We start from the raw sequence: 14,162 nt of genomic DNA, 5'->3' as shown, positions 1-14,162 counted from the left end.
TACCGTAATAACATTCTTAAATTATATAGATTGAACTTTCCACCTCCTCCCACAGAAATCTTCCAGGAAAGTTTCCTCCTTGCAGTAAGATTGCTTTCGAGCTGGTCTCGCTCCCATTATCGTTTAGTTAACCTCTCGTCGCCCATAACGAACTGGTAAAGACTCATCGATAATTGGATCTGCATATCAAAGTCACGTATAGTGGCGAGCGTAATTCGTTCGAATGGAGAGTTCAATCCTGCCAAGGACCAACTTTAGTCGTGAATCGATAATTCACATATCGAAAATTGTCGCTCGTCGCGCATCCATCGGGCACCATTACAGATTATGCTGAAGCATCGCAGGTGCTCGACGACCTCCACGTTGGAGGAGTTTTAGTACCAAGATAATGCCATTACTGCGTCGCACACCCGGCACAACTTTTCGTCCCATCTTTGCTGCTGACGGGGCATCCTCTTTGCGCACTTGTGCCGGGACCTGGTGCATAAATACTTCATCGCCGTTAAACGGGGGAGGTATTTGCATAAATTATTCAAACTTGGCAAACGCGACGCCTCAGCAAATTTTCACACCGGCAGCCAAAGGGAAAGGCACCGGATGTGGAATGTTTTTGTGCTTTCCGGTGCGGAAACTCCTCCTCCCCCCGGGGGAACACTGGGAACGTATCGATGGACAGCGTCTTGGGGGGCGCAGCAGAAAGCGTTGGGTTTGTTGACTCGAGTTTAATTTAATTCTCCATTCTCTCCGCGGAAGCGGAACTTGAACAACATCGCGGTGCTCTAATTGTACGCCAGGCACAACATTCATTGACGGTCGCTCCGGAGGTTCGTTTTTCGTGGGAAATACGAATCGCAATTCGATAAACAGCTTCATCAAACCGTAATTCAGTTTCGCGCTGCACCGCCCCCGGGGAATTTGTCTCGCGGGAACATCACCACTTCGGTGCTTCGATCAACAACAACTTCGGTGGCAAATAGAGGATATCATGTGCGAGAGTATCCTGTTTAGATGTGGTTGTCGGATAGCTCTCCACTCGAAATGGGAAGTTTTCTTGAAATCGGAACTCATGTAGTTCGACGAATCTATATTCTAGATTTTCCGAGAAATATTAGTTTATCATATGATATTTAGAGAGTTTCGAATAACGATAGAAATTTATACAATTTATAAATTTATCGATTTATTTTTACATATCTTTTTAAAGTTATATTAACATACGGACTATCTAGTTTTTTTTTATTATATATGTCATTAAGAAATCAACCAATGCTTGAGGAAATCTGTTCGTTATTTATGTTTCTCCATACAAGCGAAATAGAGCTAAATTGAAATATTTTGACTCCCCACGACTAGGAGTTTGTTTTCCTATTTAAATTACTAAAACGGGGATTCTTTTAAATTTTAAATAAAACACTTTAAAAATACCAACAGCAATTTGGAAGTTCCATGTTCAGTTCCAACCATCTCTGAAATGAACCATTCGCACGGGTAGTGACATAGAAATGCATCCCCCATTTCGAGTGACGATTGTCCAACACCAAGTGGCCATCATCAACACCGTCCAATCCAGGAATCATCTGTTCCGAGTGTCCTGAGCCGGGACACGGACGGTCGAGTACCATCATCCGTCATCGCTCACCATCATCGGTCGTGTCTGATTGTCACTCAAGCACCGTGTCGTGTGAAAAACGACCTGCTAGGGAAAGAAACCGGGAAGGGCCCTGTTCGTGACCAACTTCCGAGAGATTCATTGCCGCAGGTGTGCAGTCGACCCCGATTTTATTATTTTCCGTCAAGTGGTACCGCCCGGTGCAGTCGACTAACTATCCTCGTTCCACTCGCTTTGCATGTCATATCACCATCGATCCGGTGCGCTTGTGAAGCATCAACGATCAGCCTTAGTGACACACTGATTTACGTTTTTCGCACGCACGGATTTTGGACTTACAATTTTCCTGTTTTCCCTCTCTTTGCAGATCATTAATGGACCGCTCTAAAACGGAGCCCAGTGGGTGGGAATGGTGCTTTTGCAGTTGAAAAAGGACTCTCAGTCGATGACCCTTCAGGTGATGAATACTAGCGTGACAAGTGACAGTGCATACCGGAGCGGCTAGATTTTGGTGCGATTTATTCTAAACTGGTTAACGTCAAAACAGCATGGGAACTGTGGTTTGCCTTCCGGCTGGACCGGATCTGATATCGCAGTGCAACCGATGTGCCGCCTGTCTTCCGAAAGCTTTCGGTAAACGAGGTGAGAAATTAATTGTTCATAATAAGCATCAAACTGCAGTTGGAGTGTCTCAAATGCAGGCGATAAATTAAAAAAAAAACGTTCTTTCTTCGTACGCCACATATCCATAATCGTAAACTTATCTTTGGTAAAAGAAAACTCCATAAAATATGAAGGACTTCACCTCGAAATAATAAATTAAATGAAAAAATAAATTTTCAAAACAAAAGTTTTTCCCTAAACGTACTAAAAAATAAAAAATAATATATGTTAAATGACATATGCATTTATGTATCAGTTTTTCGTCTTTATCGTTATTCGCATTACATCGAGATTGCTCTCAGTTCGATCGCCATCTACGATGCTATGCGAATAACGACAAAAACGAAAAACTGATACATAAATGCATATGTCATTTAACATATATTATTTTTTATTTTTTAGTACGTTTAGGGAAAAACTTTTGTTTTGAAAATTTATTTTTTCATTTAATTTATTTTATACTTTTACGTATTACATGAGGGGTCTGCGACAGCCGAGCGGTAGCGCCGGTTAGAAAATCGGCCCATGAGCGCCGAGGCTCAGCACCTCGACGGCAAGGGTTCGAATCCCAACCGAGACCGGACCCTCCCCTGTACGAGAGGACTGACTATCCACGTACAACAGGGAAACAAGTCTCGTAAGCCCTTAACGGGCAGGCATGACCAAGAGGTCGTTACGCCAAGAAGAAGAAGAAGAAGAAGTATTACATGAACAGAGAAAACAGGAATGATTCTTTTATATGAAAATTGTCAATAAGTTAGTTGAGTCGGAGTGTTATAATTCATTATCAAACTTAAGGAAGGAGTAGAAATACACTGCCTGTTACGGCAGGATCTGACGCAACTCGTTTTGCTTTGCTGTGAACAGGATCGCGATGTCCGAGTACCAATTATCAAGGAGTAAGAGTAGGACTGCATTCTGTTTTAACGTTTGCTATGAGTACTGAAGAAGTACTCTCGTTCTACTGCACTGCTGCGAGAGAACACAACATGCGATCTCTGAATGTCACACAGCGCTCTCCCGGGAGAGCTGCTAAAGGAGACCAGCACGCTATTAGTTCAAGTGGGCCAGAACGGGATCGCCAACGCACAGTCATAATCTGGGAGCGAAAAATGTGGGTATTGCTAGCACACTCTTTCATTACTGATCTTCTATCGTTTATCTCTGTCCGATTCATATTTTGCGACATCCGGGAAGGTGAATGCATAAAAACTTTTTAAAAAGGCTAAAATTCAAAACGCACAATGTGAATTTGCTCAATAAATGTGCAACGATATTTTAAACTTCTTCTTCTTCTTCTTGGCGTAACGACCTCTTGGTCATGCCTGCCCGTTAAGGGCTTACGAGACTTGTTTCCCTGTTGTACGTGGATAGTCAGTCCTCTCGTACAGGGGAGGGTCCGGTCTCGGTTGGGATTCGAACCCACGCCGTCGAGGTGGTGAGCCCCGGCGCTCATGGGCCGATTTTCTAACCGGCGCTACCGCTCGGCTGTCGCGGACCTCACCTCGGAAAGTTGCACTCTCCATACCCGTCACTGTCTGCAATGGCTAAAACAAATAGAAGGTAGTCCTTTTGGGTAGATTGTGTAAATTTGTCCTAACGCAAAAAGGTAACACACTTGAATGTCCACGTATTGGGTAGACTTGGTTTTGCTCAACAATATCCCCACACAACACATATGCATGTAAATCGAATATCAACTTGAAATAATCGTACTTCTACGCAATATGATTGAATCGTAAATGATGCTAAAATAATGCCTATACGGACAAAAGTGGAGGCGCTAACCGTATATTGTTCAAAATGTATATGTTTAGTCGTATATTTTCTAAGTCGACATCATATACGACTTACGATATACATCAGCCGTACATTGCTCGTATATCTATACGTATGCATAAAGAAAATCGTATTACATTCTTAATCGGCATCATATGCAACAAAGAATATACATTGTTCGTACATTGTCTATGCATAATACGATTCCGATTCGAAATATACTAATATGAGATTCAATTCATTCAACTCAATACGACTTCGTGTTGTGTGGGTCGAATTAACTGTGAATAAAGCAAGGATCTGGAAACCGAATCGCAATCGCAAGTAGAAAAAAACTCGTAAACTTGTTTCTTGACATTCATACGTGTTTTGTATGCCTTACACAATATAGACCAATATTTTATGAAGTTGGTGTTTTCATACAAAAAAAGTGGGAATGTAGAGTCCACAGGCTCTATGGACCATTGGATGCAATTTTTTTACAATTTAATCTGATAGAATCTATTCAATCTTCCATCTTCCACAAACAGCACACCTCTTTTCTGCCACTCCGTAAAATACATCCAACACCTTTCAGCACCAAATATACGCGATCAAGGCGTTCACTTGTTGACTAACCGATCTTAGTTCTTCCCATTTTCCGGCTACTCCTTAGGGAATTTACAATTTTTCTTTTTATCTAAAACTTCGATGGATAAAAAGAAACAAATTATCCGAATATATCTTCAAGGTTGACTCAGCTGGTTTTAACGTAAGCGTAGCAAACAAACAAACATTTTTTGTTCCATATTTTGTTATGGAAAATGCCTTTTTTCGAGATTTCTGATTTTCTGACTTTTACATGGTAATGTTGAAACTATTAAAATTTTCCAAAACCTTAATAGGACCAAAAGGAACAAATCATACGAAGACTTTGTTGCGATAAGTCCAATCGTCTTTTAGTTTTCGTTAGAGAAGGTAAATTTTATTTTTTTTATATGAAAAAAAGCCGTTTTTACCGAATTTTCCCATTTTCCGGCTTTACTTTGGGAATTTTCCAATTCTCTTTTTTTCTAAACCTTCCTTGGGTAAAAAGAAACAAATCATACGAAGACATCGTCAAGATTGGTCCAGCCGGTTTTGAGTTTTAGCATCACGAACATACAAACATCCATTTTTATAGATATAGAGAGAGAAGAGAAGAAGAGAAGAGAAGAAGAAGAGAAGAAGAAGAAGAAGATGATGATCACGTGTTTAATTCATGTTAGGTTGTAGATATACAATTTGTTAATATCAGGTTTTGGCATCTCATTAATTTGAGTGTTACAAGAAATTACATAGCATAAAATGTGTTTTATGACACTTATTTACATTCAAGTAATTCATTCAAAGCACGAAATCCACAAGGCAACGGTAGGAAAAATCATAATAGCATTTTAAATGTAGGTGGATCGCCCTGGTAGAGGAGACATGTGCAAAACAGATGCACGTATGGACGCTAAGATCATTCGTGAGATCAGAAAAATCGACGGTAACTTTCAGAGAGGTCTTAGAAACACTTCACCCATCAGTTTTCGAAAGAACTATCCGTCGTCGGCTTGTTACATACACGAACACGAACGAACAAATAATGCAACATACGTATCGGAATAACGGATCCAGACCCACGCTACGAATAAAGGACAATGATTGGAAGCTTGGGACTTGGAATTGCAGATCTCTCAACTTCGACGGAGCTGATCGTCTTCTATATGACGCCATAAACCCTCTCGGTTTTTCTATTGTTGCGCTGCAGGAACTTTGCTGGAGAGGAAGTAGAGTGTGGAAGCCTCGGCAGTGTGCTGCCACCATTTACCAAAGTGGTGGCAGTACCAACGAGCTCGGTACTGGCTTTATAGTGATGGGTAGGATGCAGGAACGCATTATTGGATGGAGACCCATTAATGAGCGTATGAGTGTGCTGCGAGTTAAAGGGAGATTCCGCAACTATGCGCTCATCAACGTACACTGCCCTCATGAAGGAAGGCCCGATGATGAGAAGGATGCCTTTTATGCGCTAATGGAGCAGGCGTACGACAGCTGCTCGAGGCGTGACATCAAGCTCGTTATTGGGGATATGAACGCGCAAGTTGGCAGGGAAGAGTGTTTTAAAGCAACCATCGGGACTCACAGCCTGCATGCTTGCTCTAATAACAATGGTCATCGATGCATCAACTTTGCAGCCTCCCGCGGAATGGCTGTCCGCAGCACCTTCTTTCCTCGCAAGGATATCCACAAGGCTACCTGGAGATCACCGGACCTACGTACCTGCAACCAAATCGACCACGTGCTAATTGATGGCCGCTTTTTCTCGGACGTCACGAACATTCGCAGCTATCGGCAGCCTAATGTGAGTTCTGACTCGGTGTCTGCATGCGATCAAAGCTAGCAATGGTCTACAAACCCCGGGTCGCTAGAGCGCACCGCTTCAACAGTGACCTGTTAAAGGATACTGAAGAGGCTGTGCGCTACGGTAAGACTCTAGAGGCAGCACTTCCATCAGAGGATGAGGCCTCTACTGCACCAATGGAAGAGGTATGGACTATTCGCGTTGCAGTGGAAAGTTCAGCTTCCAGCAGTCTGGGTGCTAGAATGAGGTCACGAACATCAGACTGGTTTGATGCGGAGTGTCAGCTGCTCGCTGACCAGAAGAACTTTGCCTGGGGTAGAATGCTCCAAGCTGGAACGAGAGCCAACGTGGAGCAGTATAGGGTTGCCAGGAATAGGCTGGTTTCGGTCTGCAGGAGGAAAAAGAGAGCGCAGGAGCATCGAACTGCTGAGGACCTTGAGCAGCTCCACCGGTCTGGTGACACCCGAAAGCTCTATGAGCTTGTTAACCGGGAACGTAGGTCTAGTGAGCCTGCCATAGACATGTGCCGGGATAGGGAGGGTGGATTGCTCACCAGCTCTGGCGAGGTGGTTGAAAGGTGGAGGCAGCACTTCGAGGAGCACCTAAATGGGGTTAACTTGAATAGGAGCATGGATGCGGAAGTACCACTTGGAGCACCTGGGCACGATGATGATTACCCGGTTCCATCCCTGTACGAAGTCGTGCAAGTGATGCGGAAGCTTAAAAGCAACCGAGCTGCGGGTGATGATCAGCTCTCTGGTGAGCTCTTCCAGCACGGAGGGGAGAGCCTAGCTCGAGTGCTTCATTTGGTGATCGGCAAAGTTTGGGAGATGGAAGAACTACCCCAGGACTGGATGACCGGTGTCGTTGTACCGGTCTTCAAAAAAGGGGATAGGTTAGACTGCGAGAACTACCGTGGCATTACCATACCAAATGCCGCCTATAAGATCTTCTCTCAACTTTTGCTCCACCGGTTGCTGCCCCTGGCCGAAAACTTTGTTGGGGAGTATCAAGCCGGCTTCATGGATGGACGCTCGACAACTGACCAGCTGTTTACGCTCCGGCAGATTTTACAAAAATGCCGTGAGTACAACTGCAGAACACATCACGTCTTCATTGACTTCAAGACGGCCTATGACAGCATTGACCGGCAACAGCTGTGGATGCTGATGAAAGAGTTTCAGTTTCCGAACAAGCTGATCAGGCTGTGTAGGGCGACTATGGGCAATGTGATGTGTTCTGTAAGGGTCGGTGGTGTCGCGTCCGCTCAGTTTGCTTCCCAGAGAGGGCTGAGGCAAGGGGATAGCCTTTCATGTATCCTGTTCAACGTGGCCTTAGAAGGTGTGATAAGGCGAGTAGGCATCGACACGCGAGGTACCATCTTCTGGCGCTCAATTCAACTCCTGGGCTACGCGGACGACATTGACATTGTTGCGATCAACAAGAGGACGGTTGCGGAAACGTATGCTGGACTTAAGTCAGTAGCTCAGCGAGTTGGACTCCAGATCAACACGTCAAAGACAAAATACATGCAAGGATTAGGGTCTAGGGATAACACCCCAGATACCTTTCCCGGCATCACCTTGGATAACGACACTCTGGAGGAGGTGGGCTCATTCGTATACCTTGGATCCCAAGTCACATGTGACTCGGACACATCCTTGGAAATTCGGAGGCGCATCCTCGCTGGAAATCGCACCTTTTGTAGTCTACGTAAGTGGCTGCGTTCTGGTCGTGTCTCCAGGCGAACAAAATTGACGCTCTACCGGACTCTAATAAGGCCCGTTGTGCTCTACGGACATGAGACATGGACCTTACTGGAAGGCGATCTGCGCGCACTTGGCGTTTTTGAACGCAAGGTGCTACGTTCGATCTTCGGGGGGTGCGGGACGCGGACGGCGCTTGGAGAAGGCGGTGGAATGATGAGCTGTACGAGCTGCTAGGTGATCCCCCAATTGGTGTCCTGGTAAAAATCGGGAGACTAAGATGGCTGGGACATATAGCGAGGAGGCCTGTTAGCTATCCAGCCAGGGAGGTCATCGAAAAGGACCCAACAGGCACGCGGAGGAGAGGGGCGCAGCGAGTACGATGGCTTGACCAGGTCGAGGCAGACTTGCGGAGGATCGGTGTTTCGAGTTGGAGATCTGCAGCACAGGACCGGGCGTTATGGCGCAACATTTTGTTCACGGCACGAGTCGACCGACGGCTCTAGTCCGTTATATATATATATATTGTTACATACACGGGTTATAGAGCAGATTTGCTAGGAGCGCGGGAGCATGACCAATAAGGCCAAGCGTCTTAATTTCACTCAGGAGCATGCTGCTAAGCCTTTAGAATACTTGATGAAAATGATTCTGTGAGTCGACGAATTAAAATTTGATAAATTCAATCCGAAACGGCATGCACGTGTATGGCGCAGATCGGATGAGGCACTTCAGGATCGTCACATCCTGTGCACAGTATGCCAAGGAGGAGGGAAATGTGATGGTCGGGGGTTGTGAAAATCGATGTTATCATGACTGTCGATTCCTACATAAACATGCTGCAAGAAAATCTCGAGATCACTGATCGAGATGGGCCTGGAAGAGAAGTTCGCCTGGAAGAGAAGTTTTTCTAGTCTTGTCAGATAAAACTGTTGAAATGGCTTTCTCAGAGGCCAGATCTATACCCCATTAAGAGTTTGTAGTCAATGTACGATGCCAGGGTGGAAAAAAACGATGTATCGAATAAAAACGACTATGTTGAAGCTCTAGTGCGCGCTTAGGAGGAATTAGATCCCCAACAACAAAAAACTCTAGTGGAGAGCATGCCAAAGCGCCTTCAGCAGGTTCTAAAAGCTGAAAAAGAACACATAAAATATCAAAATGCATTTATTATTTATTTTTCTTGTCACTGTTTTTTTAGGTGCTTTTTTTATTATTTTTTTCTCAAAATCAAAATATGTTTGTTTTCGCTTACTCATTAGTGGATCTTATACGAAATATGTAAATCAATATACGAAAAATACTTGCAGTATATTTAGTTGGATTGAGAAAAAAATATTGAGTAAAAATCAACAAAATTCGAAGTGGTCACTCGAGTCACAAGAAGAAGACGTTTCATAAACGTTTTTAAATTTTCTTAAGTCTATTTCAATTGCTTTTGTTAAATTTTTAGAGAACCTACCAGGCGTTGATTAATTTTTAATGTGCCTGAAGTGTATGCAACAAGCAGAGCCCTCGGAGTTTTTTGAGTAGTCGAGTCTGCGCTCACCAGATGACGCTACACTAGCATCTAGAGGCCACCAGATGGCGCCAGGACTATTTACGGCATAACCGGTTCGCTCGAACAGACCCCGGTGATTTACGTTTTGTGACCTTATTTGACCTTCAAGAACCGTTTCGGTGAACCGGTTATTTTGACCGGTTCGATGACCTTCAGTCCCGGACCCGCGTGATTTATGACCTTGAAGAACCGTTTCGGGGAACCGGTTTTGAACCAGACTTCATTTTGCATACGATTAATGTTGTACACAATTGTAGTATACAATTTACTTACTCTTTTTTTCCATAGATGTCGCTGCTACAGCTAGGAAATGCCCAACAGTGCCATCTAGCGACAGTGTGTATAGGCTGGCGGTAAGTTCCCAGCACACCTCGTGCTCACCAGATGACGCTAGTGAGGCCACCAGATGGCGCCAGGACTATTTACGGCATAACCGGTTCGCTGGGCCAGACCCCGGTGATTTACGATTTGTGACCTTTATTTGACCTTCAAGAACCGTTTTGGAGAACCGGTTCATAACCGGTTATTTCGACCGGTTCGGGCCGACCAATCACGACTCTCCGTTTAATGTGATCGTTCTAAAATGCTTGCGGAATTTAAATTTGTAAATGTTTAATTAAATCAAGACGAATTTCGAGCATCAGTGTTCAGTGTCGAAATGTACAATATCAATTTAACAAATCATATGTTAATGTATAGTTATAATTATTTCACACATGTGGTGCATGATTAATAAGATCTACCAACCACCAAAGAGTTTGAATGTTTTACACAAAAAGGAAAATTGCATGTAGAAAGACAGGTTCTGGTAGATACAAATGTCAACTTGTGGTTCCTAAGAAAGAATTGGGAATACACTGTGCCAATCGGTAAGTGGGACGGTCGAAAAAAGAACACTTGTCTGACTTTGCTATCAATTTTAGGGTACTTAGAATTGATAACAATGAATTTCGCTTATCACATCTTCTTTGTCTATCTTTCTACGAAGCATGTGCAAAAAGAGAGAGTAAAAATCGGTCACCAAGCGGCGCAATGATCGTAAAAGTGCAAAAAGTCATAATTTTGCCAGCCAAACGTAAAGTTGGACACTTGCTTTTCAGGTTTAATACGTGGTTTGTTGAACTATTTTCAGAAGTTTTTGGTGTTTAATGTTATTTCTGTTATAGTCTATGACTGTTTGTTGATGCTTGACAACAGTTTTTTCTAACTTTATTGGACATTTTTGCTTAAATTTCTTCCTATTGCTGTTTTGTTACCAATTTATACTATACAGTGTTTGTAATATAGTATACTGTACAATTTTACTCAAATTGGCTATTGGATTTCATGCTGAAGACTCAGAAAGATTCTTCTGAACTTTGAGGCTGATTTAGAGTAGTAACTTTTGTGTTATTCGTAGCTTATAGTGAGTATAGTTAACCTGGCGGAACTCTTAATCTTGGAATAGTCAAACTATATCAACAACATCTGTCATAATTTTCTTCATCATGTGAACGTTGGGATGTGTACCTATCGTACTTTAATTAAAAACAAGTTTTAGAGTTCATTCTGATCACATAAACACCTACAACATTAACAAATGACCTCCAAGGAATAGACGTTAAAACAACAACTTTTTTTAAACGCGTCAGCTCCGTTTTACGTTCGAAAACTGCCTGCCTTTCTAACCAAAAGTGCATATTTTTGCTTCATATGTAAGTCATACTAACTGTAAAGACAATTACCACATTAAATTAATGCATTTGAACGAGATAGGAAGAGTACCTTTCAACATAATCTAAAATCATCGTCTATATAAAATTTTGAAAAGTAAAGGCGTTGTTTGCGGGTTCTGCGGGTATGTTCTGGCAATATTTTGGAACCTTCTAAATGCTTTCATTGTTTTATTAAATTCTTAGACATCTATAATAGAGGAAAAGTCTTCAATTCAGTTGGTTTTTTATGAATCTCACATCATCGTCCTTTAAGTTTATTGTAAGATGACCCATTTCAAGTTATATTTTTGACAATATGGGCTTTTTTATCGATTGTTAGTGTATCGCAAAACAGTAACTTTGGTTAAATTGATAAAACTCGATAACTTTCGGCATTTTTAATCGATTTATATGATAAAAAAGATAATATTTCATTCCTTGCAGTGGTGTAACATATTTCAACCACAAAGTGTAAATAATTTATCAAAACTCATCTTTTGTATACATATAACAATAATTTAGTATATCATAGATCATCAGAAAATGATTTTACGTGCCTAAGCTAGCTTCCATAACACTTAAGCCGCAGACATTCTTAGGAATCCTGAGTGTCCAACTTTACGTTTGGCTGGCAAAATTATGACTTTTTGCACTTTTACGATCATTGCGCCGCTTGGTGACCGATTTTTACTCTCTCTTTTTGCACATGCTTCGTAGAAAGATAGACAAAGAAGATGTGATAAGCGAAATTCATTGTTATCAATTCTAAGTACCCTAAAATTGATCGCAAAGTCAGACAAGTGTTCTTTTTTCGACCGTCCCACTTACCGATTGGCACAGTGTATATCTTCGTAGCACAAGCTTCTGTTTGTCGATCAAAGATACCAACCTCGCTGGTTGTTATATTCTCTGTTGGATTCCGCAAAAAAAATGAGTGTTTCTATTGTGTTTGGTGTTTCCTCCTGCATTATTCTGTATGTTTCTTTGTTGGTGTGCCAGCTGTGCGTGTGTTTCATATTTGGTGTGTCGTGTCTATCAGTCTTTCCTCTCATTCTCCCTCTGTCTCTCACTCACTATCCTCCTTTTCTTCTCCACTGTCTTCCCTCGTCTATTGCACGCTTCGGTGGACACAGTAAAACCATTTTGGCGCGTTTCATTTCAACGATACCCATTTCTGTTTTAGTCCACGCATCCTCGCGTTTAGTTCAACCTAAAAAGGTTTACAATCTTTTGAAACGCTTCCTCCTGAACAGAAGCTTCTTTTACGCCTTTTGCCGATTGGTACAACGGAAGGCGCCGTTACAGGGTCCTTCTTACTGAATCTCCCTAGCATCGATACCCGGCTGATAAGGCTTGATTTTGTCCCTTTTTGTTTCTTGGGGTAGTGAATTGGTTTCTTTCAATGTTTTTGTAAGCGAAAAAAGTAAGCTTATATGTCGTCAATGGCCAAGCAACAGTAGAAGGTCTAATGGTTTATTGCATCTTTTGCGACTCTTTCCTCAATGTTTTTTTTTTCTCAGATGGTTTTAGTTACGCTACAATTGACACACTTTTTTGCCGCGATCATTTCTTTTCTGTTTCACATGACCAATCGAGCGTTTTGTTAGGAAGAATTGGGAGGTTTCTCAAGCAAACATAAACCTGCCGTGTCTCAAAGTCTCAATATTTAACGAAAGACTACATTTTTCTATTGGCTTGAACCCCATTCGAAGTGATACATTTTTTTTGTTGACGTGTTATTGATGTACACCATTCATTTCGTTTGTTAATCCATTGTGAACATTTTTATTTCGCATGAACACACTAATGGTCACTCTTAGATATGGAATACATACAAAAAAACAAGCACAAATTTTAAAACAGTTCACTGAGTTTGTTTTGAAGACACTTTTAAGCCCTATTGGTGTATCACTTCGTTCTTTGCCTCCCTTGGCTACGGAGAAACATTTTCCATAGGCACATTGTGACCCTTCACCTTACTACAGAAATTTGAAAGCCAAAACTGTTACAAATAGGTTTGTTTTTACCATAATATTCACGAGTAATATCAATCTCATTTCAGGAAGTACATCAAACCAGTGACGGAACGGTTTCGCATCGGCTGATCGAAGGTAAGTTGTTGCTGGGACATTGAAAACGCGAAGCGAAAAAGAACCATGCTTTTTTTTTTTTTTTTGTTTTCGGGGAGGAAACCTTCAAAAGGCGCCCACCTGGCACGACAGGTGGGGAGTGTCTGATTTCTACGGACTAAAACCTAACCCCGGCCTCTAAACCCTGGCTCCACCCAGATCCCGTCTTAACTGATTTGGCATGGGTGGGGGTGATGTTGGTACATCTCGCCTTGGGTGATGCATGGCATCATGGCTCGTTTTAACGTGCATCTCTTTATCGTTGTCGCTGTCGTCTCCTGGCTGGCATGAGGCTTTCGTAGTTCCACATCCGCTGCAGATTCGTCATAATGCTTTTACTGGTGGAGCAGGCTGCCTGCCACACAATCTCACTCGCACACATGTCGTCGCATAATTCGCGTAGTGTTGGATATGATCCATCGGGCCGTTGGAGAGGTCGTCTTTCCGCGTTGAACCGAGGGCAGATGCGAAGCACGTGGTCTGCTGTCTCTTGTTCTGCTGGGCATGCTGGGCATGTTGGTGACTCAGCGTTACCGACCCGGTGTTGGTAGGCGCGGAGAAAACCAAAACCCGTCAGCACCTGCGTTAGGTGTCGGTTGATCTCTCCGTGCTTCCTTGTTGTCCATCTGGAGATATCTGGGATGCATTCGCGA

General features: G+C 42.7%; 1 protein-coding gene across 1 annotated transcript in view; it reads right to left on the bottom strand.

Annotated features, from left to right (window-relative positions):
* Positions 1-6,047, bottom strand: part of LOC131293061 (cuticle protein 21-like) — a 39,579-nt gene extending 33,532 nt beyond the window's left edge. The window contains exon 1 of the mRNA XM_058321144.1: positions 5,886-6,047. Within this exon, the coding sequence (XP_058177127.1) occupies positions 5,886-6,047 (162 nt within the window). The remainder of the gene's footprint in view (positions 1-5,885) is intronic.
* Positions 6,048-14,162: the final 8,115 nt, after the last annotated feature.

The sequence above is a fragment of the Anopheles ziemanni genome, chromosome 2 (assembly GCF_943734765.1).
Source record: "Anopheles ziemanni chromosome 2, idAnoZiCoDA_A2_x.2, whole genome shotgun sequence".
In the NCBI taxonomy this organism is placed as follows: domain Eukaryota; kingdom Metazoa; phylum Arthropoda; class Insecta; order Diptera; family Culicidae; genus Anopheles; species Anopheles ziemanni.
Note: the sequence above shows the minus strand (reverse complement) of the source record. Positions and strands in the feature narration are given on the sequence as shown.